General features: G+C 43.0%; 1 protein-coding gene across 6 annotated transcripts; it reads right to left on the minus strand.

The window, feature by feature from the left end:
• Positions 1–27,821, minus strand: LOC148017680 (uncharacterized). 6 transcript variants are annotated; one of them, XM_087663408.1, is made up of 10 exons: positions 27,490–27,821; positions 27,072–27,158; positions 26,160–26,577; positions 24,991–25,392; positions 24,410–24,471; positions 1,998–2,081; positions 1,826–1,910; positions 1,667–1,738; positions 1,457–1,567; positions 1–1,338 (listed from the first exon to the last, which is right to left on the minus strand). In XM_087663408.1, the coding sequence occupies exons 3-10, from the start codon at positions 26,556–26,558 to the stop codon at positions 463–465; spliced, it is 2,091 nt and encodes a 696-aa protein (XP_087519534.1). In that variant the 5' UTR covers positions 26,559–26,577; positions 27,072–27,158; positions 27,490–27,821; the 3' UTR covers positions 1–462. The 6 variants fall into 6 exon arrangements, with proteins under 6 accessions (XP_087519534.1, XP_087519535.1, XP_087519536.1 ...); XM_087663409.1 differs by having other exon boundaries at positions 27,428–27,821; XM_087663410.1 differs by lacking the exon at positions 27,072–27,158.

Genomic DNA, 27,821 nt, shown 5'->3' on the forward strand with positions numbered 1-27,821 from the left:
TTTGATATAACAAGGAGTGCAGACATCCATCCTCTGATAAAAATTCAATCTATGAACTAACTGTGATAGGGCAAACAAAATTAGTCATTAGAGAGTCCAAGAAGTGGGATGGACACCCTTTGAACTTTCTCTTCATCATCTGAATGGCACAGCCATCACCGCTTATCATCTTTAGAGCGCAAAGCATCAACAGGGAGCCAAGCCACATATTATTTTCGATAGCACAGAAGCAGATTGCAAGTCTAATATATCTGGTGAAGATCTGCATACACAGGACCGCAGTATGCATCAATAAGATCTGCCATAGCTGTATCTTGCTTTCATATGAATAGCCAGCAAAGATGGTCAAGCATCCTTCAGCTCAGAGCTGAAATAGACCTATTGATATCAAAACCACACGGTCAAACCACTATGAAAACACCTCAATACACCAAGCCATAAATAGAGCTTTTCACTGATACTTCAGGACTGCACTGTTACATCTGCAACAACAGGAGAGATTTTATGGTCACTCTTCAAGGTGCGTTTCAGTGACTGGCTCCCTATATCTGCCTTCTTGGGACGAAGTGATGGTGTTGAACTTTTGGTTCTGTCCTTTTTGATAATCTTGTTTGCCTTGCCATCCTGGTTCTCTTCTTTTGGTGCAATTTGAGCAGGTTTTCCACCCTTTGGTTTGGTTCCACCTGTAGGCTCAGTAGAACTAGATTTAGATTGGCCCAGAAGCTGCTTTTCTGCATCTATGCTGTCAGCTGACACCTTCTCGCTGGCAGTCTCATCCTTGCTGTCAGGTGATCCATTGCGTTTAGCTCCACCTTCATTTGTGACACCTGTAGATGTGAACTCAGCTGCCAACTCTGACTCCGGAGGAGCAACATTATCAGTATGGCTTGTGTCTTCATTTTCCTCAGTAGTCTCTGTCATACACACAGTGTTCTCAAGTGACTCTACTGCACCATTTTGTGATTGTTCAGTCATCCTAACTTCATCAACTGCATCTGTAGTACCATCAGCTAAACAAGTAGAAGATGAATTGTTTGCATTGTTTATCGGCAAAGGATCTTCAGAACTCTCTCTTGCTCTGATTCCCTCTGAAAGTTCTCTAGGACTCAAAGTTGAGTCAGTTGTTGCCAGTCCATTTTCTGACTGCTCAACAGACTCATGTACCTCCTTTTGTGGCTTCTCAGAAGGTATCAATTTTGACAAAGATCTCCTTGCATTGCGCTTAGATATTTCTAGGCTGCTCTTGCTCGATGCCTTTTCTTCAGAATTTTCAGAAGCCAATCCTACAGAACTAGACCGCCTCCCTAGTTTAGGTGATTTGGCCCTTGTTGTGGGTATCTGCAGAACAGAGAGTTCATCGGAATGCTTCAAGGCATCACTTTGTGAATGGTAAAGCACCATATTAATTTTATCCAAATATAGCTAAATGAAGGAAAATCACACCAAATAACGACACCTTCTTAAGTTCTACTTTTGGAGGGGCACCATCTCGATAGAATGCAGGCATAGGTGTCGCCTTGAAATTTAAACTTTTCCTTAACTGTTTTATTTCTGCCTCCATCTCTTCCTACACAAACCATTGAGACATACACATACATATTTTTCCTTATCTGGATGAGAGAAGCGACATCTACGAAATATGTTAAAATTCTTAGAAACTTCAAACCTTGGTTTTTGCTTGAATCTGGTTTTTCTCTTGCTCCTTTGCAATTTGCAATTCTTCCAGCTTTGTATAGAACTATTTCACACAGAAGGCAAGACAGTTAATCACCTTATAGCTTCCTCTACCAAAGGTCTACCTTAAAGCATGGCACAAGGTGCAAACCTGTTTTCTCTTTTCAGCACGTTCATCACATTTGAAGCTAAAACCATTGGCAACCCCATTAATAGATGACTTGGCTCTCGATCCCCTGAACAATTTCAAATAATCAAATGAGTTACAAGCAACAAGTCATAAACAAATCACGAAATGCAAAATTATGTTAGCAGAAAAGTACACTGAAGATACAGAGTGTGCATCATCATCATCAGCCTTCAGGTCTCCTGATATATCAGCTTTGGTGCTGGGCTCCTCTAAAGACCTGCAAAAGAATAAATATGATTTTAATTCAACAAAGTTAAAAGTAATAAGTTGTGCCACAGAAGCATATTCCCAGACACGCACACAGAATGCAATTTTTAAAGAGGATTGACTCATTTTGTTTCAAGCTATTACAAGAATCAAACAAGAGGGAATGTAACAAGAATCACCACTCAACTCTTCAACATATATGTTCTTCAAACAGCAGTAGCCCTAGTTTTGAGTCGTAGGCAACGAATCCTCTATTACAGACCTTTTTTGTGAGGTGGCAACACTTTCAGTGATGATAACTAAAATCCTCTACATGGTCAAAAAGGGCTAAACAATGCCATTAGGCCAGAGTTTAAGAGCCACATAGGAGACTTAGTTCTTGCATGTTCTAGACAGCCAAAGCTGATATATTAGGGCTTATGGAGGACTACTATATCATCCCAAAGGAGTTACTTCCAAGGTTGATGAGATGAAGTATTACAGACTCAAAGAGATTTTGAGCTGTAAATCAAGACTGAGCCGAAGTTTCAGTCAGTCTACAAGTCCCACAATCAGTACAGAGATTCTTCATTTCCAAGTGACCACCAACCTACCACACCTTTTTGACAGGAAAGGTAATTAGCCTTTCTTCTTCCATGCTTCATTTTTTGAAGCACTTTAGATAGATTTCCGCAGTTTCAATAATGAGATGGAGGTTTTGTCTCCCGAGGACGTCAAATTTTATTGCTTTGCTTAGCATTTGATTAAAAGTTAATGAAATGTGCAAATGTGACTTGCACATGTGAAGTACAAGTCAATTATTTCACAAAGTGAGACCAACACCCTCAAATATTAGTTGATGCCAAAAGCAAAAGTTGTATTAAGTTATGCCTAACATGTACTAGGTGGTACCCAATGTGACATGTCCAATTTGGACCTAGACCAATTCATTGGCCACTAATATCGGTGGTGAAGTTGGAGACTAATCATTAATTAATTAATATTGCCGATCGAAGAGCTAATAACTACTTAGGGATACTTGGAAAACAAATTGGCCTAGCTAATCTGATTATTGGTTGGTGGAATTTTATTTTGTGCAGTAGAATAGTTATTAAATTAATTTTCAAAACTAATGTTCGAAAAGTTAATTTAATAAGCTAGATAATGCTAGAAAATGGGATTAGAAGGTTGCCACTTGGCAAAACTTGCCCATGCAAGTGGAAAAAACGTTTACTACAATCTGTGCCATGTTTTGGCTGTAATCTTTCTCTAGTCCTCTTCTTTCCTTTATCTTCTCTTTCTATCCTCTCCAAATGACTGCCCCTACAGTTCTTTTGATTACAAACTTCATGGCCCCGACTATCTAACATGGAGTGCTGTTATGAAAGCATGGTTTGTGCAAGAAGTGGTTATGGTATGTTATTTCTTGAGCACTTAAGCATCCTTAGCCTCCTACTCATCTTGTTGATTGGGACCACCACAACTACGAAGAAGCTATGCTTACATGGGATTCCGATGATGCCCGTACCTATTCTACTCTTCTTTGATGTATCTCTACAGAGGTTCTTTCGAGAATCAGTGGTCACATCCTACAAAACAACTTCAGTGATATGGGCAAAGCTTCATATATTGTACGCTCCATTGACTATGTGTACTATTTCCCTCTATGGACAACAACAAATGATGCTATTCGGTCTTGCTTCAAGTTACCAAAGTACAAGATTATCTCCGTCACATGCAATCCGCCCTTCTCGATACTCATCTTGTGGAGACTATGCTTTACAAGCTCCCTTCGAAGTTTAATCGAGTCATCAATGCTTTGCGAGCCCATATGTCAACAGAGCTAGTGAGCTTTATCCATATATCCTCCATGCTACTTGAGCATGAGGCATCTTTGTAGTTACAAGGGAGGCTTCCATCTCAGTATGGTGGCTCCACTGAGGCATTTACTGTGTTAGAGAGGGATGACACATAGGCCCGATATTATCATAGTGGTAAGAAGGGACATTTACAAAAGGATTGCAAAGAGTTAGCGGCTTCGAGGAGGAAGAAGCAAAAGCAGAAGCAATAGGATACAGAATCCTTCGACGAGTCATTCGCCTCCGACAACTCCACCTCAAATCCTCCTAGCCAAGGCCAAGGCTCGGAAGGGGCCATTTTCTTCATATCACGAGAAGGGCTTAGCAACCCCTTGTTCTCTTGCTTTCCAATACAAGTGATGCAATCATCCCTCCCAACTCTTAGTACCAAAGAGAGAGTGAGAGGGTGGTGAGATGGGGCAGGTAAGCCTCCTCTATATAGGTATGTAGGTGCAAATATTCTAGAGAGAGACTTCCCTAACACATCAACTAAAGTCTGGCAAGTTTTGAAATCCAACAGCTAGGATTGTCTTCTATGTTCATGATGGACTGTTACTTGACAAAGAGCAGGATTGGCTCCTACTTCGAGCTCACATGAGGAGACACTTTGGCAATCTTGGCCCAAGGCACGGAATCCATGTTTGCATATTCTCAAATGCATTTTTGACAAGATAATCATGTATGCTACTGCAAGGTATAATGCATTGTTAACAAACATATAGAGATGTCATGGTTCTTTTCTATTTTCAGGAGCCGGTATGATCAACATCGAGATACAGTTCTCTCCAAGGCACCTTGGTGGTGGCTTGATCGCCCACATCTTGGATATCCATGGTCCTATTCTGGTAGTCTTTGTTGTATAGATTACGATGAATCATTATTATTATATCATTGTATTGTATTAGATCACCATGATCTGAGAGAGGGTGTGAAACCAGCCTTCCTTCATGGAAAGGGCTGTAATTTCTTGATTAAGCACGTAACTACAGCAATTAGCAAATGAATATAACTTGAAATGCACAAATTACCTTGATAATCTTAGACATTGGATACCTTGTTGGTCCCAAAACAAGAGCTCATTTTAGTATTTCTTTAACTTGATTGCTAATGGAATGAGTACAAGCTAAGATTCACAATCTCCTTTGCTGTTCCAAAAAGCCTCTTTGCTGTAGCAACAATCAATCATCAATTTAGGCTAATTACCTCTGTTAGAGGTAGAGTCATCCCCTGGACAGACTGTGTTAGAGTTTCTGCACAGTTAGGATTTGATTCAACAATGTACAGCATACGGCAGAGGACACGTCAACAACAGGCAGTACAGTGCCACATCAGCAGCCATGTCAGCAGTCTGCACAGGGGCCACATGGCAGCCTGCAGTCGGGCAGTGCAGTCGGACAGTAATTTGGCATTATTTTATTGAAGTTAAATACAGCCGACCTGGTTATTTTTATGCCTTTTCTTTCTGCTTTATATAGCAGTGCTCCAGCACATTGTTGATTCATTATTCAGATTTTGATCTTGAGATCTGTTGGCTGAGACAGACTGTGCTCAGGCTGACGGAGATCAAGGTCATCAAGTTAGAGACACACGCAGATATTTCCTCTGCCCCCGTGTATATTTCTGCACTCTTATACAGCATACTACACTGCAGATTTTTTGTGTTTACATTGTCTCATTTTCTCTCTCTCTCTTCTCTCTATGTTCACTCTCTTTCAGCCTTTGTCTTACGCTTCCGCATCACTGCACTCTTACATGGTATCAGAGGGGTGAAGATGGACTAATTGAGGGCTGAAACTATCTGAAGAGGAGATTTCAACGTGACACAAGGCTGTGTTTCCAAGATTCAAGAGCAAGCGGGAGGGCTGCGCATCGGATCAAGGCTGCAACGAGCGTGGGCGTGCAAGAAAGGAGTCTAATCGGTGAATTTTCTGCAGGTTATTGCTGTTCGAAGGGGAGCAAGGCTGTGTTTGAGGCCTTCCATTGTAGATTTTACCTTTTCATCGCCTCCGGCGGGTGAAGAAGGTATGGACAGAGACGGAAACAGCCCTACCAAGCTGTGTTTACACACTCAAAGGGAGCTGCTTTTGCGTTTGTGCAAGCACTGCAGGTGAACATGTCTACAAAGGCTGATTTGGAGTTCCAAGCGATCGTGGACAAGAAGGTGTCTGTCCTACCGGCTCTTCCATCGGATCAGAAGCTTGATGGTGACAATTACCGCATCTGGCGGGTGATGATGTTGGCCATTCTGGAGTCTTATGATTCAAAGGAGCTTGTGTTCAAGGAGATCAACCGGCCCTCGGTGCTAGATGAGTCCAAACTCTCTTCCAATGCTCGTGCGGAGTTGACCAAGGCCCAGTCTCATTGGGACGACAAACTGAATGCCAGGATTCGTTCTTTTCTTTTTCTATCTTTCACTACAGCCGTGATAGCTCACATCGAGCACTTGACGGTGGCTCGAGAGATATGGTTGGAGCTCAACCAAATGTACAATCGGATGATCCTGATGAAGAGGGTTTCTTTGGAGGTGCAGATGTGGACCTTGTCCGTGAATAAGTCTTCTTCGCTTCGGGAACACATCAACAAGCTTCGGCAACTTCAGATGCAAGTTCAAAATGCAGGAAAGCCTATTTCCTCCAAAGACATGGCGATCACTTTATTGTCCCAATTGCCGCCACGATTCGGTACTTTTTATTCCGCTCTTATTGCTTTAGGGCAGGAGTCGACTCTTCCGTGGGAAGAGTTGGTTCCTATGGTCTTGGACCAGGAGTAACAATTGAAGAAACAGAACACTTCCAAATCGGAGGCATTGGTTGGTCAAGCCTCTCAGAAGAAGAGGAAGGACCAGAAGAAGGAGGAGGAGGACAACAAATCCAAGAAAGACAAGGAGAAGGAATCGACTTGCCATATTTGTGGAATTAAAGAGAGTCCAAGAATAGTAGGACTCACCAAGAAGTGACGGCTGGCAATTGGATCACGATGGGAGTTGCTAGTAATTAACTAGGCAAGGCTGGGAGGAAAAAACGTATCTTGGGCCCCTATTGAGAATCGGACTGGGTGGTCTTCCGTTCTCCTCATCATATTACCTCCTTTCTTCATTGAATCACCATCACGACCTACCCCATCACAACTACAACATTGGTATCAGAGCCGCCATCGCATCCTGCTGGAGCTGTTGGATCTTTGTTTTAGCCAGCGGGTCCTGATTTCGTCAGTTATTCACGAAGTTTTTTTTGGCATCTTAAGGCGTGAGAGTCAGGTGACTAAGGCGTGAGAGTCAGGCGACTAAGGCGAGGGTCAGGCAACTTGACGGACACATCACCCGTCATCCGTTATAACTGGCCGCAGGGAGACATATAGCGTGAGACGGTACTCCACATGCCACACATCATACGCGACTGTTTTGGAAAACAGTAATACAACGGCAGTCAAACCCGTCACCAGTCGAATGAAGTCAGTCAGACCTGTTTCATACATAGAAGACGTACTGATGGTTCACGTGACCATTAAGAAGGGGGATATTTAGTCCCGCTCCTTACTAGCCGTTTCTGCCAATAAGCTTCATTTCCAGCGTGCTTGGCTTAGTTTGGAAAGATAAATTATCCCTCACTCTTCAAGCTTACCAATAAAACCAGCAACAGTTGCCCTGTCATTATAACTAGGGAAGTACTTTACTTCGTACGCAAATTTCTTATCTTTGCTTTCCAATTCCAGTGTATTAATGGCAGAAAAAGGAAAAAAGGGAGTAATGGAAGGTTCTAGTTCTGGGGACCAGCCTATGGTAGATCCCCATAAAACAGAGATGCAAGAAGAACAGTGGGAAGAATTCTTTGCCACACGAGAACAATTTGATGATCTAACTGCTCGTGTGCAGGCACAGGGGGTTCAAATGGAATTTTTAACTCAAATACTCACTGAAATAAAATCTCAATTAACTTTATTACTAAAAAGGGATAAAAATAAGATAGAAACCTCGAATATCCCATCTTCATCGAAAGATTTAGATGTGACTATGCGAGATCCTATGGAACCCCACCATAAGTTGAGGGATAATCCAGTTCTAAAAGATATGAAACCCCCTCAGTTTCACGGGGAGGAAAAAGATAGAAATAAAGACACTATCTTTAATTTTCTCCAAAAATGGGAAGATTTACACAAACTTAAAAATACTCCACCACATCTCCAAGCGTTGGAGGACAGTTTAACTTTGGGGCCAAAGGCGTATAAATGGTGGCGAACTTTAAAGGAGGCAAATAAAATACCTGAAACTTGGGCTCAATTTGAATCCGTCTTTTTGAAAGAATTCCTTCCTGAAAATGAAATGGAAAGAAATTGGGAAGATTGGGATTATGTCAGACAAAAGAGAAGACCCCTGCTGACATATTTGGAGCAATATCGTGAGATAATCCTCAAATTGGAAGGAATAGATGAATTTCAAAAGACAAGAGGATTCATTAGGGGACTAGATAAGGCCTGTAAAACGGAAGTAAAAAGGAGTTCACCTGAGACGCTGGAAGAGGCAATTAAATTTGCATTAATCAATGAAGATAGTACGCGTCCAAGTACACTCATTAGTCTCACTGATACGGAGCCCAAGTCTAAGGAATTGGAAACCTCAAAATTTGTGGGCAAATTTAAAAGGAAAATGCCATTTTTTAAGGGCAAGAAACAATATGTAAGGCCAAAGTTAAGTCCAGATGACTTTGATAAGACCGAACAAGAAAAGCTGTGTTTCAATTGCCTATCCCCTAACCATGTTGCTTGGAATTGCCCTCAAAGGAAAAAGAGGGAAGACAAAGGAAAGGATAAGGACAAGGGCAAGGGAAAAGAAAAACAAATCCATGTAGTGCAGACCCTAGAATTAAAGGGGCATGAAAGGTATAAATCTTTAGAGGTCTTGCACAAGGATGTACAACACAGGTGTTGTATGTCAACTTCTATGTGGCAGCCTACCTTTGGGCCACATGATTTAGTTAGAGTGCATGGATTGATAGCTGGAAAGAGGGTTAGAGTCATGATTGATGACTCTGCTACCCACAATTTCATAAATTATGCACTTGTCAAAAAATTGAAACTTCCCCAACAAAAGAGTGGGCATCAATATGTTGTTCGTATAATCCAAGGTCAAGATAATAAAATATGGGATACAATGGTATCCAATTTGGAAATTGAGATCCAAGGATATAAAGATAAACTTGATTTCCAAATTATGAATATGGAAAGAGCCGATATTGCTTTACGGAGGGAGTGGCTATGGGGATTGGAACCATCCTTAAAAATGTAGTTATCATCATAATACACTGGAATTTGAAAGGGATTGTAAGACTTTTGTGATTCAAGGTGAACATGAAGTATCTGATAATCCTTTGTTGTGTTCCACTGAGGTTTAGAAGCTGATAAAGAAGGAAGCTTGTGAGGTATATATGTTATGGTCTCTTCCTGTACAAAACACTTTTACTTTCTGTAATATAAAGCAACAATTTTCTTATGTTTGTGAGTTGAATGTAAATAATAAATTAAGTAGTTTGTTAGATGAATTTAAAGATGTGTTTCCTTCTGATTTACCAAGTGGCCTTCCACCAGATAGGGGTGATATAAATCACCCAATTGATACAAATAAGGATACACACCCTATTTCTAAACCACCGTATAAATTAAGTGAAACACAGCACTAAGAAGTTGAAAGACAAATTAAGGATTACCTTGATAAAGGGTTTATACAACCCAGTAATTCACCTTGCGCTTCACCAATTTTATTAGTAAAGAAAAAAGATAGTTCTATGCAACTTTGTGTTGATTATAGAGCACTTAATAAAATAACGGTGAAGAATAAATTTCCTATGCCCAGAATGGAAGATCTTTTTGATCAATTACAAGGGGCAAAATTCTTCACAAAGATGGATTTAAGATCAGGCTATCACCAAGTAAGAATTAAGGCACAAGATGTTCCTAAGACAGCATTTCGTACTAGATATGGGCATTATGATTTTTTGGTGATGCCTTTTGGCCTCACTAATGCACCAGCTACCTTTATGAAGCTGATGAATAGTGTGTTATGGCCCTATCTAGGACATTTTGTAGTAGTCTTCTTGGATGATATCTTGATCTTTAGTAAATCAAGAGAAGAACATTTGGAACACTTATAGTTGGTATTCCAACTGTTAAGAATACATTCCCTTTATACGAAGAAAACTAAATGTGAATTCTTCGCACAAGAGGTCAAATATTTGGGACATATTATCTCGAAAGAGGGAATCAAGATGGATCTAGAAAAAGTAAGGGCAATTATTGAATGGCCATCTCCAAGGAACCTGGAAGAGCTGCAGATCTTCCTAGGTTTAACTGGATTTTATCGCAGATTCATTCGAGATTATGCCAAAATAGCTGTTACAATGACAGACCAACTTAAAGGGAAAGGAAAGAGCTTTAATTGGGAAACAGACCAAAATGAAAGTTTTCAAAAACTTAAGGTAGCTATTGCTACAGCTCCAGTACTATTAATTGTGGATCCCAATAAACCATTTGTGGTTGAAGCCAATGCCAGTGATAAGGTGATAGGCACGGTCTTATTACAAGAAGGTCGACCAATTGCTTTTGAAAGCAAGAAATTAGACCATGCAAAACATTTGTCTGGTGCCAAACTTTTGATCTTATCGGATCATGAAAGCATTAAGTGGCTTAATGACCAACCGGATCTACAAGGACGTAAAGCCAGATGGGCCGAACTCCTCCAAGAGTTCGACTATGAGATAAGATATAGGAAAGGGAAGTATAATATAGTAGCTGATGCACTCAGCAGAATGCCCATCATAAATGAATTGAGTTTTACTCAGTTCACTTCTGACTTGCTTGAATCTTTAAAAGGGAAATGCCAGGTTGATCCGGCATATTCCAACATATGGGAAGCAATAACAAATGGGGATCCAAATGAAAGTGCTTCTACTAAGGAAGGAATATCTGAGGATGTTCAACAAGGAAATGGAGCATCAGGGGTTGCTCAAACCGGATTCAAGTGGAAGAATTTTACCATTGATAATGGTTATTTACTCTACAAGGGTAGGGTATGTGTCCCGAAAGATAAAGAAATAAGGCGCCAGATACTCTTTGAGTATCATGATACTCCTAGCGCGGGACATCCAGGAGTTAATAAGACTTGTAGTCTTATTAAAAGGCAGTTCTATTGGCCTGGAATGAATAAGGACGTCCTTGACTATGTGGTCAAATGTAATAAATGCCAGGTTAATAAAGCTGAAAGATTGAAAATGGGAGGACTTCTCCATCCATTAGAGATTCCTTCAGGAAAATGGGAGAGTATCTCCATGGATTTTATTGTTGCATTACCCAGAACACAGAGGGGGCACGACTCTGTGTGGGTGATTGTGGATAGGTTAACCAAAATGGCTAGGTTCATTCCAACTTCAACTGATGTTAAAACACCAAAATTGGCTAGATTGTTCGTAGAGAACATATACCGATTGTATGGCCTTCCGGCAAATATAATTTCTGATAGGGATAGAAAATTTGATAGTCAATTTTGGCGTGCGGTATTTAGGAAGTTGGACACTAAACTTAGCATGAGTATGGCAGATCACCTGCAAACTGATGGGCAAACTGAAAGGGTTAACCAAATCCTCGAAGATATGCTTAGGGCATATGTAAGTAAAAGGCAAACTAATTGGAAAGAGTATCTACCGATAGCAGAGTTTGCATATAATAGTGCCAAGTACTCTTCCACTGGGTATAGTCCATTTATGTTAATGTATGGGTTTCAGCCCAGAGCTCCTCATGCAGTAGGACTGCATAAGGAAAAGGTTTAGGCAGCCAAGGACTTTTTGGAGGATATGAATAGTATGTTAAAATTTGCTCAAGAAAATATTAAGAAAGCTCAAAATCGAGCTAGAGCTTATGCAGATCCTCACCGAAGAGACGTCTCCTTTGAAGAAGGAGAATTGGTTTATCTTAAAGTGCCTGAATAAACTAAAACCATGAAAACGGGACAACGTCCAAAGCTTTCACCCAGGTATTGTGGTCCTTTCACAATACTTAAAAAGGTGGGAGAACGGGCTTACAAGCTCCAACTACCTACTGGTAGTAAAATACATCCAATTTTTCATGTGAGTAAGTTAAGGAAAAAGCTGGGTGATTTGGATAATTTAATCTTAAACGATAATATTAAGAAGCTATTAGATGACCAATCTAATCCACATGAACCAGAAAGAATATTAAATGTTCATAACAGACAAACAAGGAATATTATTTATCAAGAATGTTTGGTCAAGTGGAAAGATTGTTCAGAAGAAAACTCAACATGGGAGCGAGTAAGTACCCTAAGAAAAAGGTTTCCCAATTTACAGTTAGACCTTCCAAGTATCATTTTCGAGGACGAAACCGATTCTTAAGGGGAAGGAAATGTTATATTAATAAGGTAAATTACGGGAAACATGCACAAGGGATGACCGTCCGGGGGCCTTGGGCACCCGAACGGGGTTTAGGGGAGCCTAGAATTAAAGAGAGTCCAGGAATAGTAGGACTCACCAAGAAGTGACGGCTGGCAATCGGATCACGATGGGAGTTGCTAGCAATTAACTAGGCAAGGCTGGGAGGAAAAAACATATCTCGGGCCCCTATTGAGAATCGAATTGGGTGGTCTTCCGTTCTCCTTATCATATTACCTCCTTTCTTCATTGAATCACCATCACGACCTACCCCATCACGACTACAACAGGCCATTGACAGGATGATACCTTTTGAGGCTTACTTTGGGACTAAGCCTGCTGTCTCTTATTTCAGGATCTTTGGGTGTGACGCTTATGTGCACATCCCGAAGACGCAGCGTGAGAAATTCGAGGCGGCTTCCCGACGACAGGTTTTTTCTTGGCTACAGCTCCCAATCCCAAGGTTATCGTCTGTTTGATCCCGTCAAGCGGGATGTCTACACAAGCCGAGATGTGCGATTCGTGGAAGTTCCGGCCACAAAGGGGGAGGAAGCACCCTGTTCTTGGAGATCCAAGGGAGAGTTGGACTCCCGAGATAGTTCCTTTGGAGCCAGAGTCTTTTGATGGAGATTCTTCTTCTGATTCAAAGTCTTCACTTCCACCGGCCATCCCCAAGGAGCTTCCGCCGATGGATGTTCCCGAGTCTTCTGCAGATGGAGAATAACGGGGAGAGGTCTGGCCTCCTCCTCGTTGGGCCTGTGACAAACTCCGAGATTCATGGATCAAGGGGATCCCTAAGGAGTGAGAACCGCAGGATGGACCACATAGGTCACGGAGGAACCAGGCACATTCTACGGAGCTTGTTTGCTCCAACTATTGTTTTCTGACCCGTGTTATGCAGGATCATGAGTCCACTTTAGTGAAGGAGGCTTTGCAGTTTGATCATTGGCGGAAGGCTATGGAAGCCGAGTTGGAGGCTATTGAGAGAAATGGCACTTGGTCTCTTGTGCCTCGTCCCTCTCACAAGAAGGTGATTGGTGTCAAGTGGGTCTTCAAGACCAAGTACCTTAGCGATGGTTCTTTGGACAAGCACAAGGCTCGCCTTGTTGCTAAAGGTTTTCCTCAACGCCCAGGCATTGATTTCCATGACCCACTACTCGTATGGCGACTGTTCGAGCTGTTCTTACCTTGGTTGGCTATAGGAGATGGCCTGTCTATCAATTGGATGTGAAGTCGGCCTTTCTGAATGATGGTGACTTGCAGGAGGAGATCTATGTTGAGCAGCCTCCTGGCTTTGGATCCTCGGATGGGAAAGTTTACAGGTTGAAGAAGGCCTTGTATGGCCTCAAGCAGGCTCCGCGTGCATGGAACGAGAAGATTGACTCGTTTCTTCAATCGAAGTTGAGATATCGGCGCTCCAAGGCCGATCCGCAGCTTTATGTGCACACTTCCAAGGTTGGTCGTGTGTTGTTTGTGTTGTATGTTGATGATTTGATTCTGACAAGGGATCATGCACAAAAGGTCCGCGAGACCAAGACAGCTTTACATCAGACATTCGAGATGATGGATTTGGGACTTCTTAATTTCTTCTTGGGTCACGAGATTTATCAGTCTCAGAGGGGGGATTTTCATCTCTCAGTAGAGGTACATTCAGGAGCTCTTAGTGACTTTTGAGATGGAGACTTGTCAGCCCATTACTACTCCTATGGATCTGAACTGGAAGGCCACTTCACACTAAGATTCTCCCATGACGGATGCTTCTCGCTACCATCAGTTGATTGGGTCCTTGATTTGGCTTCTGAACACTCATGTTGACCTTTGTTTTGCTGTGGGTTTTTTGGTGGGGTTCGTGACTGAACCCAAACACGTGCTTTGGTAGGCTGCCCTGAGGATTCTTCGGTATTTGAGGGGGACCTCTGACTTAGGGATTTCTTATCCAGCAGGTATAAATACTTCCAATCTAGTTCTTGCAGGTTGGAGTGACTCGGATTGGGCTGGCGATGTGGACCACTGATGGTCTACTACAGGCTACTGTTTTACCTTGGGTACAAGTGTTATCTCTTGGAGTAGCAAGAAGCAGCCCACAATAGCCCTTTCTTCTACTGAGGCGGAGTATCGAGCTGTGGCTTCGGAGATTGTTGGAGGAGCTTGGCTGCCCCCAGACTCGTCCTACTCTTTTGCGGTGCGACAATGAGAGTTGCATTGCCTTGGTGTGGAATCCTGTATTCCATGCCCGGACTAAGCACATTGAGATTCAATATCACTTTATTCGGGAGAAGCTTCTGGATTCAACTATTGATGTGGAGTACTGCAAGACGGAGGATAATCTTGCAGATTTGTTCACAAAGGTGCTTCCCCAGGCTCTTCTTCGGCAGCATTCCAGATCCTTCAATCTAATGCCTTGTCCAGGATCTAAAAGGGGATGTTAGAGGTAGAATCATCCCTTGGGCTGTGTTAGGGTTTCTGCACAGTTAGGGTTTGATTCAACAGTGTACAGCATATGGCAAAGGACACGTCAACAATAGGCAGTACAGTGCCACGTTAGCAATCATGTCAGCAGTCTGCGCAAGTGCCACGTGGCAGCCTGCAATCAGGCAGTGCAATCGGACAATAATTTGGCATTATTTTATTACAGTAGCCTGCATTTAATGCAATCAACCAGGTCATTTTTATGCCTTTTCTTTCTGCTTTATATAGCAGTTCTCCTGCACATTGTTGATTCATTATTCAGATTCTGATCTTGAGATATGTTGGTTGAGACAGACTGTGCTCGGGCTGACGGAGATTGAGGTCATCAAGTCGGAGACACACACAGATATTTGCTCTGCCCCCGTGTATATTTCTGCACTCTTATACAGCATACTACACTGCACATTTTCTGCGTTTACATTGTCTCCTTTTCTCTCTCTCTCTCTTCTCTGTGTTCACTCTCTCTCCTCCTTTGTTCTTCCAAAAAGCCTCTTTGATGTAGCAACAATCAACAATCAATTCAAGCCGATTTCCCCTTGATCTTTCACCCAAGACTTGCACGAATGGAATCTCCAAAACTGGCCAAATGCTGCCCCAAATTACAATGAATTTTCTGGCATCTGAGTTCCCTAACAATTACATAAATTTCAAGTGCTGAATTCGATATACGATGTCTTCACCAATTGATACGGGTCCTAAGGTGGCTGTCAAACCCTAATTTCTGCCAAAATTTAGGGTTTACAGCAAAGATCTCTCTACTATCCACCAAATTTAGCTGAGATCTGCTCAAAATGCCTGAGAAATGTTGAGATCTCTAGAAAATGGGTTGGAGAAGGTGAGAGAAAGCCAAGATGAGAGAGAAATCTGATTTTCTTTGTGAGAAAACCCTAAATTCTGTTTGTTGCCTGCTCTAGCCTGCATTTAATGCAATCATCTACTGCCAAACACCTCCAAAATATTGTTGTCTTATCAACAATGCTATTGCCAGCCCCTGGAAGGCGATTCCTTGCTGTCCCTTGCTTGTTGAGGCCCCCAGATGGCTGTCTTCTGCAGGAAATTATTATTCTCCAATCTGAAAATGGACCAACAACGCTCTCTCTCTCTCCAAGCTGTAAACTAATTCAATGGCCCAGACCAAGCCCCCAAAAAACGTTTTCTCAGTTTGCATGGGCATTTTTGGCAAGTGGCAATCTTCTAAACCCATTTTTCAGCATTATCTAGCCATTTAATTGATTTTCAAAATTAAATAATCTTGAAAATTAACGACCTTGCCCAAAATCAAATATGTGCTCATCCATAATTAAATTGGTTAGGTCATTTGCAACCTTGAGTAGTCCCCAACCTTTGTTTACCCTTAGACTAGCATTATTTATTTAATTAATGCTAGTCCCTAGTGTCACCACCAACACTTATTGGCCAAATAATTGTCCTAGGGTCAAAATTGACACCAATTGACCCCCAAAGCCCAGCTAGCATAACTTATCACAACTTTTGTCTTTAACACCCACTACATCCTCGGGGTGCTAAACAACCTTGTACAATTGGCTAATAACTTAATCAAATGTTATCAACAAGATTAAAGCATCTCAAAATTGCATATCCTCATGACAAGATGTTAGCAATTTAGTCGGCTCATGTATGAGTCTAATGAGCTAGGTATGTGGGTTGAACATCTTCGATTTTTTATGTGCCATTTAACATAGTCGGTTTTTTGGACACTCCAGCATTCATCTTTTCAGATTCTAATCTTGAGATCTGTTGGCTGAGACAGACTGTGCTCAGGCTGACAGAGATCGAGGTCATCAAGTCGGAGACATACAGACATTTCCTCTGCCCCCTTGTGTATTTGTGCACTCTTATACAGCATACTACACCGCAGATTTTCTGCGTTTACACTGTCTCCTTTTCTCTCTCTCCCTCTCTTCTCTCTGTGTTCACACACTCTCAATCTTTGTCCTACGCTTCCGCATCGCTGCACTCTGACATGGTATCAGAGCGATGAAGATGGACTGACTGAGGGCTGAACCTATCTGAAGAGGAGATTTCAGCGCGACACAAGGCTGCGTTTCCAGGATTCGAGGGCGAGCGGGAGGGCTGCGCATCGGATCAAGGCTGAAGCAAGCGTGGGCGTGCGGGAAAGGAGTCTAATCAGTGAATTTGCTGCACGTTATTGCTGTTCAAAGGGGAGAAACGTTGTGTTTGAGGCCTTCCATTGCAGATTTTACCTTTTCATCACCTCTGGCGGGTGAAGAAGGTATGGGCAGAGACTGAAACAGCCCTACCAAGCTGCGTTTACACAATCAGAGGGGGCTGCTTTTGCGTTTGTGCAGGCATTGCAGGTGAACATGTCTACACAAGCTGATTTGGAGTTCCAAGCAATCATGGATAGGAAGGTGTCTGTCCTACCGGCTCTTCCATCGGATCAGAAGCTTGATGGTGACAATTACCGCATCTGGCGGGTGATGATGTTCGCCATTATGGAGTCTTATGATTCAAAGGAGCTTGTGTTGAAGGAGATCAACTGGCCCTCGGTGCTAGATGAGTCCAAACTCTCTTCTAGTGCTCGTGTGGAGTTGACCAAGGTCCAGTCTCATTGGGACGACAAACTGAATGCCAGGATTCGTTCTTTTCTTTTTCTATCTTTCACTACAGTCATGATAGCTCACATCGAGCACTTGACAGTGGCTCGAGAGATATGGTTGGAGATCGACCAAATGTACAATCGGATGATCCTGATGAAGAGGGTTTCTTTGGAGGTACAGATGTTGACCTTGTCCGTGAATAAGTCTTATTCACTTCGGGAACACTTCAACAAGCTTCGGCAACTTCAGATGCAAGTTCAAAATGCGGGGAAGCCTATTTCCTCCAAAGACATGGCGATCACTTTATTGTCCCAATTGCCGCCACGATTCGGTACTTTTTATTCCGCTCTTATTGCTTTAGGGCAGGAGTCGACTCTTCCGTGGGAAGAGTTGGTTCCTATGGTCTTGGACCAGGAGTAACAATTGAAGGAACAGAATGCTTCCAAATCGAAGGCATCGGTTGGTCAAGCCTCTTAGAAGAAGGGGAAGGACCAAAAGAAGAAGAAGGAGGACAACAAATCCAAGAAGGACAAGGAGAAGGAATCGACTTGCCATATTTGTGGAAAGACCAGTCACTGGAAGAAGAATTGCCCCGACAAAGACAAGAAGGATACCAAGAAGAAGGACACGAAGGACTCTAGAGCGATGGCTGCACCCTCATCAGTTGCCTTTCTACACTTAGCAGTCATTGAGGACTCCACCGACAACTTCTGATGTTGCGATGACAACTACCCAGGTTCGAGAGTGGATTGTGGACAATGGTACCTCACGGCACATGACTCCTTTCGTTGGTGTTGCCCATTTGTGACCTTCGCGTGGGCAGATTCTCATTGGAAACAGCTCTTCTATGTCTATTGCTGCGCGGGGTGAGATGTAGCTTATTCGAGATGGACGTGGTGGTACCCACACCTCTGAGGTGTTGCATGTGCCAGGATTAGGGTATCATTTACTTTCGGTTCATAAGATTTGTGCTCTTGGCCTCTTGGTGGAGTTTGACAGTGATACTGTTCGAGTCCTTGATCGTGGATCGAGGAAGGTTCTCTCTGCATGGTATGAGGAGAATGGAGTCTAGAAATTGAAGTCTTCTTCAGCTCTTACTTCTCTTCTTCTTACTTCTCAGGTACAGTCCGAGCTATGGCATGCTCGGTTTGGCCACTTGAACTACAAGTACCTTCGAAAGGCGTCGTGAGGATCGTTTCGAGGCTTGCCGGACATAGTGGTGAGCCATCAGCCATGTCTCTCCTGCATTCGTGGAAAACTGCATCGGGATGCGATTCCCAACAAAGCCTCTAGGAGGTCTACTTCACCCATGGAGCTTGTATCTACGGATCTTTGTGGCCCGATGAGGACCGAGTCCCTGAAGGGGAGCTTGTACTTCATGTTGATCGTAGATAACTACAGCAGGATGACTTGGGCCTATTTCTTGACTTTGAAGTTGGAGGCTTTCTCTCATTTCAAGGATTGGCTTCTCTTTGAGGAGAACCGTTTTGGCCGGCGACTGAAGACCTTGCATTCAGACAAGGGAAGTGAATTTATGTCTAATGAGTTTGCTCGTTTTTGTGCAGATAGGGGCATTCACAAGGAGTTTGCTAACACCAACACTCCCCAAGAGAATGGCATTTTGGAGCGAAAGAACCGAAGTGTAATCGAGATGGCACACACCATGATGGAGCACCGACAGACACCTCAGTTTCTGTGGGCCGAGGTAGTGGCTACCGCAGTTCACATCCTTAATCGATCTCCCAATTCGGCCGTTGACAGGGTGATACCTTTTGAGGCTTACTTCGGGGCTAAGCCTGATGTCTCTTATTTCAGGATCTTTGGGTGTAACGCTTATGTGCACATTCTGAAGACGCAGCGTGATAAGCTTGAGGCAGCTTCCCAACGATACGTTTTTGTTGGCTAAAGCTCCCAATCCCAAGGTTATCGTTTGTTTAATCCCGTTAAGCGGGATGTCTATACGAGCCGAGATGTGCAATTTGTGGAAGTACCGGCCACAAAGGGAGGTGAGAAGCACCCCGTCCTTGGAGATCCAGGGGAGAGTTGGGCTCTCGAGACAGTTTCTTTGGAGCTAGAGCCTCTTGATGGAGATTCTTCTTCGGATTCACAATCTTCTCTTCCAACAGCCACCCCCAAGGAGCTTCCGCTGGTGGATGTTCATGAGTCTTCAGCAGATGGAGAGCGACGGGGAGAGATTCGTCGTCCTCCTCGGGCCCGTGACACCCTCCGAGATTTAGGGATCAAGGGTCCCTGACGAGTGGGAACCGCAGGATGGACCGCGAAGGTCACGGAGGAATCAAGCACATTCTTCAGAGCTTGTTTGCTCTAACTATTGTTTACTGACCCGTATTATGCATGATTGAGAGCCCACTTCAGTGAAGGAGGCTTTGCAATCTGATCATTGGCGGAAGGCTATGGAAGCCGAGTTGGAGGCTATTGAGAGAAATGGCACTTGGTCTCTTATGCCTCGTCCCTCTCACAAGAAGGTGATTGGTATCAAGTGGGTCTTCAAGACCAAGTACCTTAGCGATGGTTCTTTGGACAAGCACAAGGCTCGCCTTGTTGCTAAAGGTTTTGCTCAATGCCCAGGCATTGATTTCCATGATAATTTTGCCCCCACTACTCATATGGCGACTATTCGAGCTGTTCTTGCCTTGGTTGGCTATAGGAGATGGCCTGTCTATCAATTGGATGTGAAGTCGGCCTTTCTGAATGATGGTGACTTGCAGGAGGAGATCTATGTTGAGCAGCCTCCTGGCTTTGGATCCTCGGATGGGAAAGTTTACAGGTTGAAGAAGGCCTTGTATGGCCTCAAGCAGGCTCCGCGTGCATGGAACGAGAAGATTGACTTGTTTCTTTAGTCGAAGTTGGAATATCGGCGCTCCAAGGCCGATCTGCAGCTTTATGTGCTCACTTGTGAGGTTGGTCGTATGTTGTTTGTGTTGTATGTTGATGATTTGATTTTGACAGGGGATCATGCACAAAAGGTCCGAGAGACCAAGACAGCTTTACATCAGGCATTCGAGAGGACAGATTTGGGGCGGCTTCATTTCTTCTTGGGTCACGAGATTTATTAGTCTCAGAGGGGGATTTTCATCTCTCAGTAGAGGTACATTCAGGAGCTCTTGGTGACTTTTGAGATGAAGACTTGTCGGCCCATTATTACTCCTATGGATCTAAATTGGAAGGCCACTTCACACTCAGATTCTCCCGTGCTGGATGCTTCACGCTACTGTCAGTTGATTGGATCCTTGATTTGGCTTCTCAACACTCATGTTGATCTTTGTTTTGTTGTGGGTCTTTTAGCAGGGTTCATGACGGAACCCAAACAGGTGCATTGGCAGGCTGCCCTGAGGATTCTTCGGAATTTGAGGGCCTCTGACTTAGGGATTTCTTATCCCGCAGGTACAGATGCTTCAGATCTGGTTCTTGCAGGTTGGAGTGACTCGGACTAGGTTGGCAATGTGGACCATCGACGGTCTACTACAGGCTACTGTTTTACCTTGGGTACAAGTGTTATCTCTTGGAGTAGCAAGAAGCACCCCACGGTAGCCCTTTCTTCTACTGAGGCGGAGTATCGGGCTGCGTCTTCTACCACATGTGAGGTTGTGTGGCTTCGGAGATTGTTGGAGGACCTTGGCTACCCCCAGACTCGTCCTACTCTTCTGTGGTACAACAATGAAAGTTGCATTGCCTTGGTACAGAATCCTGTATTCCATGCCCAGACGAAGCACATTGAGATCCAGTATCACTTCATTTGGGAGAAGCTTCTGGATGGGACCATTGATGTGGAGTATTGCAAGATGGAGAATAATCTTGCCGATTTGTTCACGAAGGCGCTTCCCCAGGCTCTCCTTTGGCCGCATTCCAGATCCCTCAGTCTTTTGACACGTCCAGGATCTGAGAGGGGGTGTTAGCCAGTGTCATTTCTCGAACAGTTGGCCAGTGTACGACAGCATGCAAGATGCCACGTCAACAGCATACGGCAGCAGGCAGGATGCCACGTCAGCAGGGCTGTGCAATCGGCCAGTTTTCCTACAGTCGGCAACATTAAATGCAACGACCTGGTGCTGGGAATTCCTTTTTTTTTTGGCTATTTATAGTCGGTTTTTTGGACACTCCAGCAATCATCTTTTCAGATTCTGATCTTGAGATCTGTTGGCTGAGACAAACTGTGCTCGAGCTGACAGAGATCAAGGTCATCAAGTCGGAGACATATGCAGATATTTCCTCTGCCCTCTTCTGTATTTTTGCACTCTTATACAGCATAGTACACCGCAAATTTTCTGTGTTTACACGGTCTCCTTTTCTCTCTCTCTCTCTCTCTTCTCTCTGTGTTCGCTCTCTCTCAGTCTTTGTCCTACGCTTCCGCATCGCTGCACTCTGACAATTTCTAGGGGGTGTTGCTTCTTTTGTCCAACGGCAGTAGAAACCCCCACCATCGGTTTCTTACTTGTCTGGTGGCATGGAAGGTTTGGTCATTGTTATCAGCCATCTAGTTCCAAGTGATTGGGCTATCGATGCTTCCAAAGGATTGGATCTTTGGACCACCCAAGTTTGTAGGCCCCACACAAGCTGATACGAAAGTGCTCTTTTCTTTTTTATGCTTCTAGGGTTGTCGGCATATATGGACCATGAGGAATGCATTCATCTTTGATGTTTCATCGTGAGTGCAAAGTTATATAATCCGCTTGAAAGGACTTCCTCATCGGCAGCTTGACTTGATTGGGTCAACAGATATTCTTTGTAGACAAGATTTGCTTGCTTGGCATGCTGTAATTTGTTCTGCCCCCCTTTTGTCACTTTACTTCCTTTACACTTTGACTATGATGTCTCAAATTTTATGCACAATGGCCTAGAACTATCCTGTACCTTGCAACCATGTAATATACTTTATTTTTAATTAATACAATTATCTTTTACGAAGAAAAAAAAAAGAGTTGTCCTCTTGCAATCAAGTTCCGTAATACTTACCTCTATCATTGTGAGTTAAGTGTGAGCAAGAGGCAGTTTCTTTTTATGAGTCTTTTTTCCATACAACACTAGTCTCCAAAAACCACAACTCCATAAATCCTTGCTCCACTCAGTCCATCTGCAATCCTACAGACTCCCACACTCCATATCCACTGAATATGCCTGCTTCCCTGTCCAAGACAAATCGCTGCTCAGCCTCCAGTAGTCTTGGACCACAAACCTCTGAAGCATCCACTTATGAACTAGAATCTCAGCATCGTCAGTCACTAGTAGATGTGAACACCTGCCAAGGGTAATCATAACAAGAGGTTGCCTTGAATAGGAACCTGGGACAGTACAATCAGTTTCGCCACCAGTCTGATAAATCCAACCCGGGCAGTTGACTGCAATGGAGCAGTCGGCTATGTGTGCCCACTGCCCAACACTCTTGCCAAGTTCACGCACCACATCTTTGGTGCACTCCATCATTGGCCGTCCCTAGACCCAGTCAACAGATGGCCACTTTGATATGGTGGTGCCCAGGTCCATCACACTCTCATCCTTAAGGACCATGAGCTCTGAAAATTTCCTTACTCATCTTATCAGTTCACTAGCTCATAAAAATGAGACAACATGAAATTGATAATCAGTCTGCCTTTGTGCTCTTGGGTAATATCTCATGCTACTTCAGGCATGTTTTCAACAGCCATTCACTCTCTCAGATTCTATCATTGCAAACTGGCTATAAGTGTAAAACTTACCATGTGATCAAGTATCACAAAAGTAGTTGGAAGCAGATAGCATAAATACAGATTGAAATATGTCTTGTCCCACCTCCCATTTAGGAAGAGCCCAGGGTGGGATGCACGCAGCACCGCCCCATTAAATTTTCCGCACTTATGTGGAGGAACAAAAACACCCAAAAAGAACCTGTGTCATGAAACAAGAGCTTGTTGGGTACTTGAAACCTTAATGTGTAAAATTTTCATTAGGGCAGGCTGCAAAATTTCTTCCAAGACTGTTTCATCCACATTAGCATTGCTTATTTGTATAGGACTGTAATATCTCACCATTTCTCCTTAATGTGCAGCTTGATATTGATCATGCACAAGCCTCTTGACAGGAAGTTGTAATTCAACTTGATATATAGAAGACTATAATCATGTCAATTGGCCATGCCTAGAGAAATTGATGGTGGAGTTTGAACTTCAACCTCCAATCACACACCATTATCATAACTGGAGCTGCATAGATCATGCTCGATGGAAGGCATACAGGCATTTGCAATTACATGCACCCTGAGGCACCGCTAAATCCACCTGACCCTATGTAGGCCCCATATAAGTACCAAGAATAATGGAACTGCGGCTGCCTCATTCAACCGTACCGATCTGATTATAAGCCCCATGATTTGAGGTTGGAGAGTTGGGCTTCAAACTTGTCTTAGTGGTAGAGACTCCCAAGGGACCCAAGAGCAACTTGAAGGGCGAACTCCGGGTTTCAGCAACTCTTCCAAAAATCAGCACTTAATGATCCTGTATGCAAGGAGAGCCCAGCTGTCCGTTAACTCCATTTCATCAAAATTGGCTAGAGACCATTCGTGTACTTGGAGACATGGGAGTGTATGCTCCCAAAGTCAGCGGAGGTATCCTCAGAAGAACCTCATTGTGGTTGACTTCTGTCTTTTCCAACTCCATCACTGTATTTTCCCAATACTCAATTCAACCATAGTATATACAATGTTTTCCATATTTTGAAGTGTAAGAACCAATTCAACCTTGCACCATGGTCAATAGGCTTGATGATCAATCATTCCTGCTTTACACATTTCATCTATGTTCTTGGAAGTTCTCCTGCTTAGAATTTTGCTTAGTCTCAGAACTTTCTTTCACTCTTCCTCATTAATCTCAGCTCAAGTCCCCTCTTATCCCACTATTTTCAAACCATTAGGCAGAAATTATTAAAATGTCTAGATACAAAAGCAGAAGTGGAAGTTTTCTTTAAGTCAAGTGCTTGTGTGTAAAAGTAAAAGTGATAATAGTATAGAGTGAATCTGCCACTCACTTTGTGCCCTCCTCATGCAAATGCTTGATTGTACCAAGGCTAGCACCCAGCTTTCTGGGACCCTGTGGCAGAATACAGATGCATCATCAAAAGAATCAGTAAAGCTTACTATCCAAGACCCTCTACTTGTAAGATCCTACTCATGATGAAAATGCGAAAACTAAAACTATAAATAAGACACAAAACCGTGGAAATGACATTGTATTATGTAGTCAGCATTGGCATAAAATGGTAAATGGTAGTTTAAAACAACTAAACCGTAAGTATGCTGCCATAAACCCCTAGACGATCATTCATTGGACTCCAACAGGACTAGCAACAGTGGTTCTTCCTTTTGAACACAATGGAATGTGAATAAACTGCTGTCACGTATTTGGATTAGTGTTGAGATACAATACACTGGTCATACTATTTAACTATGTTGCCACAGAATAAACAACAATAATCACTGAACTAAATCACTACATGCAGAGCAGTTCAAGATTTGAAAGAATGAGATCAAGCTGCCATGCATTGGACAGAACAGCAATTCAATCATTGTCCACAATCAACACTAAAGCACATGCAGACATGTTACATACTTGAACCTCCCTGAGCAGTGATCCACTTAAGCGGCGAGTCTGACGTGGCTGTGAAGGTACTTCCGCTACTACTGGTCTGCCCCCAATGGATGCCCGTTTATCAGTGGCAAGTGCAAAGGGCTGAGGAACTGTGAAGTTAGATCGAGAAACACCATTACTATGAGATCTGCGCAACTCAGCATTTGGTTGTGGAGTAGGACCCTCAGCACCATGCTTTTCAGAGCAATTCTCTTTCTTTTTGGCACAATCATCTGTTTCAACATGGCTGAGTGCTTTTGAATGACTTTTTGAAAGAGAAGATGACAAAGAAAGACGAGCTTTGGTGGCCTGATTGGGAAAACCACCTCTTTGGTTAACTGCCACTCCTGGTACCTGTGCCTTTGTACCTAGTTTTTGCTTTGACTGAAAGTACACCGAATAATGCAGATAATTCAGCATTTAAACCAGTTTATTTGACTTAAAAACTGTCTTCAATTCCTCAAATAAACAAAGCAAGGCTAACAAATCTGAGCCTACACTCCAACACCCTTGACAGTTGTTGCTTTCTTTTTTCTTCTCAACAGTGAAATCTAAGATCAGACTTAGGTAAGTAGCAATGCATTGTACATCACATTATCCAGTAACGCACACTTTATCATCATACACATAGACAGCTAAGGTATTTAAACCTTCCAGCTTCTAGCCTGCATGCAAATGCCAATTCAAAAAATGACTTTCAGCATGGATATGCTCTAATCTAGATACTACTCAAAGCAAAAACAACAAAACGGCACATGAGTGAAGCTGGAAGGAAAACTATGCCAATGCTGTCTTGAAATTCGGGCCTCACAGGACACATTACATGCAGGCATTCTCAAGCATAAGAGTATAAGAAAACAAGCAATACAGGTCAATTCAATGAATGAATGATGAACTAAGTATGATGTAGTCCAGAATTTAACAAAAGATAGCAATGCATCTGCATTTGGCCAAACAGAGTCACTAAGACCCAGATCTTTCAGAAAGGAAATGCTGGAAATGTACGGTTTGTAAGAATATTCCACACTCTGTAATGGAAAAGAATGTCTTTGCATTAAACTCAATGTATGTTAGATGAACTATGAATTCTTGACTGCAGCAGCCAATTTGGAAGCTTGACTACACTGAGATAAAGGCACTTTGAGTTTTACCTTTGGATCAGACACCTTTGGCTGTGAGATTTTCAAATTTTCCTTGCTTTGATGATCATTTGTTGTTGCTCCTGATGACTCCAAATCATGTGAGTCATTATCTTGAGGATTAACTCCATTGTGTGTCTCAACACCTTGAATATCACTTGCAAAGGATTCCTTGACACTGTGATGATCTATTTCTTTAATTTCAATATCAATCTGTGAGCTAAGATCTCCCGATACACCATTGAGATCATTCTGCTTCATCTCCTCTGCTTCGGGGCTATCTTGACCACTCTGAAATTCCTTCGAGGAGATTGATGTCATCTTTTCTTGAGAAGTATCAGAGATTCTTGGAGCAGTTAGTGTTTCTAAATCATCATCTGTGGCCACACTGTCACCCATCAGGCTGTTCATTGTGGACCTTCGGCCAATTCTGCCACGAAGCAGACCACAAAAGGAGTGTGATTTAGCTAATGGAGCAGATCTTATATACAGAAACTCAGCAGAAGAACAAACAAATAATGAAAATTTATCAAAAGAAAGTTGGTTGCTACTAATGTACAGTACAATATCTTTGTGAAGGAATCAACGGGGCCCTATAGTGGCTTCTAATCTCATGAACAAAACCAAAGGTAAGGGCCCAACAAAGCATTCAAATGCATAATTCATTGCTTGATCTCTTCCTGGCATTGTTTAACCTAGGTTAAACCACAGGGCACTGGCGAGATTGCAACAACAAAAACCGAGTTGCTCTGGATTGAGAGCGTGAATCCTGACATTCTGACACGATCCTGCATTATTGAACTACACCTGGATCCATACAAAATGGGAGAATCGCAAACTCAACATTGACAAAGAATCGGGCATTACAAACGGAGATACATTTATAATACATGATCATCACAAGCCTAGCTCAAGAAAGCTTACTCATATTGAGTTGTGTAGCAACAAGACTCATAACAGGCACTGCAGGAATGTCTCTGGAAGGTGGGAAAGCTCTGGAATCAGAAAGCCCTGTAGGGAAAGGGCAATACAAAAAAGCTGTCAGGGAAGTCTCATTGCTTAGGGAATGTGTGTCCTAAGTGCTCTAGTACAATGACAGAGAAAGGGCATGAGCATCAAAAGCAAAGGGGTTCAGTAGGAGGGGGCAGCAGCTACAATGGTTGATCCATAGTGCTATATGATAGATAGATTTCTAAGTCAATGCAGTAAGGGAAGCTAGATCAGGTGGCTCTCTCTCCCCCTTTCACACTCAGAAGATAGAAACATGAGTAGGCACCTACCTCTCTCTCTCTCTCTTTCTCCCTCTCCAAAGAGCTCCAGAGCTCGAAGTGGGTACTCTTACCTATGCACGTCCTGATGTTGTGCCTTTCTCTTGGATGCTGCCTTTTGCTCCCCAAATGCATGTGCCGGCTGAGCTTGAATGAGGGAACCTCTCTCTCTCTCTCTCTCTCTCTCTCTCTCTCTCTCTCTCTCTGCCAGTTAATCGAATACCATGAATCTGTAGGTAAAATATAAAACTAATGACAGAGAAACAAGCAAACAATAAGATTCCCCTGTTCTCCCTTCTCTCCTCCAGTCACTCATCAGTCTCTCTCTCTCTCTCTCTCTCTCTCTCTCTCTTTGGTGCTTGTGCTTTGCATCAAATAATATCCAGTGTCCACCCTGGATCATGAG

The sequence above is a fragment of the Lygodium microphyllum genome, chromosome 22, assembly GCF_053477565.2.
Source record: "Lygodium microphyllum isolate KBCC chromosome 22, Lygodium_microphyllum_v1.1.10, whole genome shotgun sequence".
In the NCBI taxonomy this organism is placed as follows: Eukaryota; Viridiplantae; Streptophyta; class Polypodiopsida; order Schizaeales; family Lygodiaceae; genus Lygodium; species Lygodium microphyllum.